We start from the raw sequence: 5,912 nt of genomic DNA, 5'->3' as shown, positions 1-5,912 counted from the left end.
TCCACCCCCGCCCAGCCCAACATTATTTCTAAAAATATTACTTCTAGACTGCAAGATTATTAATGATTTTCCTTTTTTAAAAATCAAATATTTTGTTCCCTTTATGGAAAAACAAATTTACAAGTTAGCATTAAATGCTAACTTTTATCATTGTTGTCCAATGAAAAGCATCTAGTCAGCAATTACTTTGATTCATTTTGAATTTTTCAGTTAAGTAATGGATTTTTATCAAGCATTTGTAAAAATGTTTTTCCAGTTTCAGTTTTCGCCAAAACTAAATTCTAAGTTAACATTAACTTAGACAGCATTCTACGGAGCCCCTAAGGTGACATGGAAGTAAAAAACAACTTTGCGTTCCCTCGCAAAAATTGAGAGATAACGCAACGTTTTTTGTGAGGGAATGCATTTTTTAAAAATGCGTGTTTATGTACTACCGGGTCAGTTTAGAAGCTAGCCTACCCTAACCTCTAATGCGCGGCTGTTTGAGAGACGACAGTACGTCAGAGACGGAGAAACCGTGTATAATATCAAAAACTGATTTTAGGTCTTTGTATTACAAGCGTATTTCAAAGCAATTCCATTAAACCCACCCACGGCTGAAAACGCTCCCTTTGTTGCTTTTGTTTACCCGGAAAATGACCCGTAAGTACATAAACACGCATTTTTAAAAAATGCCTCCACTCGCAAAAAACTTTGCTTTATCTCGCAATTTTTGCGAGGGAATGCAAAGTTTTTGCGAGGGAACGCAAAGTTTTGTCTGTCACCTTAGGGCCTCCGTAGCATTCTTGTACTGTGAAAAACAATTTTGAAAATGTTGGCAAATTTCTTAAAATTTTAGGATTTCTTTCTATCTGCAAAATGAGATGCTTTTTTTTAGGGCACTTACAGGTTAAGCTCCTATTACCGGAATTTTACAAGCATCTCATTTGCTGTTTAGCACACTAAACTAATTAGCCTTCAAACATTGGCTCATGGCAATAATAATTTAGCATTCATTTGTACACTTAAAAACAGTATTTTGCATGTAAATATTATAATATACTAATACACTATTACAGATTTTGTGACATCCAAAGTTTCAAGTGAGGCTGCCTTGGTGGAGGTCTGTGCTCCAATGCGCATAGTTGTCAACGTGTTAAATGTTCCCAGTGTCGTCAACAGTGCTACGGTGTAAAGGTCTCATTGCGCAACAGTGTCAGATGACATTTTATTACCTTGTCCTTTCTGTCCAACAGAACACACGAAAACGTCAAAAAAGTGACGGTCACGAATCCCTGTGAACTCGTTCGTAATATCAATTTTCTGAATGATTATCATTTACTTGAACATTAAGAATGGCAGTAACTGAGCATGCCTTCCTGTGCCACGTGACCCCATCTTCCCGCTTGTTTTATTTTATTTGGTCAGATAGATACAAAACAAAAGTGTGAGAGTGTCATAATAGATACAAAAACAAAAGCGTGAGAGTGTCATAATAGATACAAAACAAAAGCTTGAATGTGTCATAATTTGTACTTTTATCCGTCATTCAGCCACGTTACGACTTAGCACGACGCTAACATATAGACAAGATGAAACGATTAACAAATTCAGCATTTTCCAGAGTAAAACCTTCAGTTATAGACTCACATCGCACACAAAAACAAAGACAGCCAACTGAACAAACGCTTCAAAGTTTTGGTATGTTATACAGTGAAAAATAACAGGCCTAAAAATAACTGATAAAAATAATTACGTAAAACTAATCAGTGGCAAAGGCGTCGGGTACTTCTTAGCACGTTACTGCAACGGAAGACTTCTGCTTATTTTGCTGTTGTAATGTAAAGTGCTTTGTTACAGCTGTACCAAAATACAACAATGACAATAGAGCTGTCATCCTCCATTTTGTGCCTGCTACTCCCAAGTACCTAAACACACAGCTGTGTATTTGAATGTGCTGCTCAAACCTGTCGTACGGCAATGTGCTAACATTTGACTAATGCGATTTGTGCTTGTGAGCGCTGGTGATGCCTCGGCCCACCGTGTTTGTCCCGGAGAGGAACGGGAGGATCCTCTCGAAGAACAGGACGCAGCTGGCGACGCCTGAGGGTGACAACAGAACTCCTAAGTAGCTAAACAGTGAATGAACGAACAAATAAAATAGCTGTTAGCTTAGCATACCCAAGGCAGGTCCCAGCCAGTAAATGAAACAGTACTCCAGGTAGGTGTGGCCACTGCAAGGGAAGTTGATGGAGAAGGCCAGGACAGGATTGAACACGGCCCCCGAAATGCTTCCACCTCAAAACAAAAATCGAGGACCTCATTGATATTAATAAACTTAAAAAATTGAAAAAAAAAAATCATGAAATGAGCATTATTTTATTTGTGATTTATTAATATTTATGATTTTTTAGATTTTCAGTATAACCTACAAATAATTTTACATTCCAAAAAGATTGTTAGACAATAAATAACCACAGTTTTGTTTTGAAAGGCAAAGGGGGAAGATGGAATTCCCAAACAGAATTTGTTTTTGGCTTCATAATGTGTCAAAGTGAAACTACATGAAACCACCTTAGGGAATTCCACCCATAAGAAAGCATAATGAAGCTACAACTATCATTAAATTCCGTTTAATTAATAACAAAGTTAAAAAAAAACCTCAAAAACTCAAATTAATGTGGATATTTGTAAAATTCTTTTTAAAAATGCATTATTCAAATACAAACTACTAATAAATTCCTCTAATCAGTGATTTTTATATGCCTAAAACCTCACTGAGTTTGCGATTTTTGTGTTCAGGCCATAGAAATGAAAGTATTACTTTGGCCGCATCCTTGGTGACAAGAAACTATGTTGAAGTGAATTACAGACAAACACAGTGCTTTGCCACCACTATAGTGCCAAGAAACATGTTGAAGTGAGTTTAAGAGTCTCGCTTCATTAGCCTAATGGCAAAGTTAGTTGCCTTTAAATCTTCTGGGGAATTAATTTTTTTAATGAACGAATTAAAGCGCAAACTGCGCACCGCCCAAACGTCAGCTCTGCCCGTGTGGTCACCACAACTCACCTGCGTACACCAGCGCGGTAATGACAGCGGCAAAGACGTGGACGCGAAGTTTGTCGTCCACCTTGTGAATATGAAGGGCCGCCGTCTGGACGACAAAAGCGCAAACGAGCTCCACGGCGGCGGCCTCCAGTACGGTGCCGCCGAGCGGGTCGAAACACCTGAACCCGAAGCGCCGGTGGCGAACGTGGTGCTCCGCCAGTCCTAGCGACCACATGGAGGCGGCGGCGTAGCGCGCCACCAATGCGGCGCCGAACTGTCCGGCAATGAACGCGAAGGCCGCCCCGACTCGGCAGGTCCCACGGCAAACGCGCTCTACGACGCCGCAGGGATTACAGAAACCTCCGCGGAAGGAGAGCAAGTGAACGACCGTGACGGCGTAGGACAGCGTCAGGCCGTACGCCGGCTCCAGCTGCGCCGAGTTCGCCAGCAGTTTGAGTTCGTGTGTGCAGCAGCAAAGCTGGAAGGTGGACACCGCTTCCAGTGCTAGAGCTCCGACGGCTCCCTGGAGGTAGCGAGCGGCCGCGCAGCGGAACAGCTCGCTGAGGAGCACCGCGGCTGCCAATGCAGCCACGGAGACCCACACGTCGTCCATCCCTGCCGACTGTGATCAGCTCATCTGTTTGTTCGGAAAGTCGCGACTTCGACTTCTCCTGCATGACAAACTAATCCCGCCTTGTATTTCCACATGTGACTGGAAGTAAGAGGCCCGGACTTTCAAAATAAAAGTATGGTTTAACTTGTATTGCAGTGGACCCCTGCATGCTCGCGGTTTGGCACCTGCTGATTCGTATCCATCTATCCATCTATCCATCTATCCATCTATCTATCTATCCATCTATCCTGCCTTTAGTTTGAATTTGCAAGAGTTAGTGTTTTTTTAACGCTTTATGCAGTTTAAATTAATCCCTAGAGTTTCGGTAGAGTACAAATATATCTATTAAATTAGATTATGTATCGTTTCCCTGTTGTTATTTTTTGTACTCCCAGATAAACGCGAAGAATCCAAAATATGTTAATCCAAAATGCGAAATTGCAGGGATATTTTAAAATCTCGATTACAAAGTGACCAGTGGTCCTTTATCCGGAAGCAGTGCTTTAGCCTGTCTTCAACGGCAGCGCTAACAGAAGTAGATTCGGTTTGGCACGAATTTGAAGTCTGGGCGACATAGTTGTTATGGTAGAACAGGTTGAGATTAAATGCTTGCGCTAACCCTGAGCGCCCTCTTGTGGTCCAGGGGAGTTACTGTTTTGACTTTGTGAAATAAACGATTGCAAGCTCTTCAATTCGGAGCCGTCTCGGTCTCGTCTATTTAGTGAAGCCCGCACTTACAGCTACCAACACAATGGTGTCCCTCGAACCCTAAAGATATTTAATAAGAGAAATGGTCGCGCTAAATCTCTCGCATGCGAACATTTCTACTATTTCATTACAATTGGGGTGCAGCTCAGCAAGAAAAAGTTGGCTTGACGTTCGATATTCACGAGTTAGAGACAGTCCACAAATATTTTTGTTTGTGTCATAAATTGACAAAATATTCTCCAAAAATCAGTTATTAACATTTTGTAGTTCTGATTTCTGTAGTAGATGAGCATAGGGAGGCATTTAACTACTACACCTCAAATGTTCCTTATATAGATCATTTGGGAGAAGTTGGAGCCAATTGAATGATGAGTATAGTGCTAAACTGACACAAATATTCACCAAAAATCAAGTGAAACACTTTTTCTAATTCTGATTGCTGTAGTAGGTGGCAAAGCAAAGCCTCTAACTAGTACACCTCAAATTGTATTTTATATAGGTCATTTTGGAGAAGTTTTGTCAATGTTTGATACCATCGCGCATAAATTTGTGGATGGTCCCTAACTCTAACTGAATACTGTATCGAACGTCAGAATGTCAAACCAACTTTTTCTCCCTCTGAACGTGAAGCTAGTGGCTACTACACTACTTCCTGCGCTTCCTGCAGCGCGAACCAACTGCTGAAAAGCGTAAAAATTGAAAATGTAATATTGAAACCGGAAATACGGAAATTCGAGCCCTTTCCAGAAAACTCCACATATTTTGTAGTTTATTTTTAAAAGGGGCGTTAAAATGAATGTCCTATTTTTGTTTAAAAAATGAAAATTGAAAATACAACCCTAAATTTGTTTTTTGATTTGCGTTTCACAATTAAAAATAGAATGAACGTAAGGTACACGGACCGGACACGGACCTTGTAGACGTTTTCTTACTCGTCCCAGATACCTAGAAAAACGAGCTGTATTTCAATTTTGATATTAAAACGAAAATCAAACAACAAGTAGTTTTTCAATTATTAATATCTTGTTTCAAACGTAACATCCAATGACCAAAAGAGACACGGACCCATTCTACAGTCATTGTCACTAAACCTCGTTGTTTCTCATTTTAAAAAGAAAGGTCTCACTGCTTCAAACTAACAAGCGTCCAAGAGCAACAAATTAAAATGTGCATTTACAAGACTTGTGAATTTAATTCGGCTTAGACATACTGTATTACAAAAATTCAAAGGAGAAAGTAGCTCGACAAATGGAAACATTTGACTACCATGTCCACATGCTCATCGGGCGCCGCTTTGGTGGAGCATTAAAGTGACTCACAATTGAACGCTTAGCTGCTTATAGGACACTGTAGTCATACTGTGTACATTTTACAACATCTGCACATTTCATGAGGGAAAAGTGTCCATTGTTCCGCCCCATGGAACTAATCTTATCTTATCTATGACGTCAAGACACTCAGTTTCACATCTGCTATAAAAAGTGTTTACACGACAGAGACTGTTTAAAGAAGGAGCCATACAGGTATTACAATCTCCTTTTTATATGTATTTTTCCCGAACAC

General features: G+C 40.4%; 1 protein-coding gene across 1 annotated transcript; it reads right to left on the bottom strand.

Annotated features, from left to right (window-relative positions):
* Positions 1-1,378: 1,378 nt before the first annotated feature.
* LOC147133066 (aquaporin-11-like) lies at positions 1,379-3,746 on the bottom strand. The gene is made up of 3 exons (XM_086013430.1): positions 3,050-3,746; positions 2,161-2,277; positions 1,379-2,082 (listed from the first exon to the last, which is right to left on the bottom strand). Exons 1-3 carry the CDS (start codon positions 3,639-3,641, stop codon positions 1,976-1,978), a joined length of 816 nt encoding a protein of 271 aa, XP_085869556.1. The 5' UTR covers positions 3,642-3,746; the 3' UTR covers positions 1,379-1,975.
* Between the last annotated feature and the right edge of the window lie 2,166 nt (positions 3,747-5,912).

This window comes from Filicampus tigris, chromosome 17 (genome assembly GCF_054856515.1).
Source record: "Filicampus tigris isolate MCC_2025a chromosome 17, RoL_Ftig_1.0, whole genome shotgun sequence".
In the NCBI taxonomy this organism is placed as follows: Eukaryota; Metazoa; Chordata; class Actinopteri; order Syngnathiformes; family Syngnathidae; genus Filicampus; species Filicampus tigris.
Note: the sequence above shows the minus strand (reverse complement) of the source record. Positions and strands in the feature narration are given on the sequence as shown.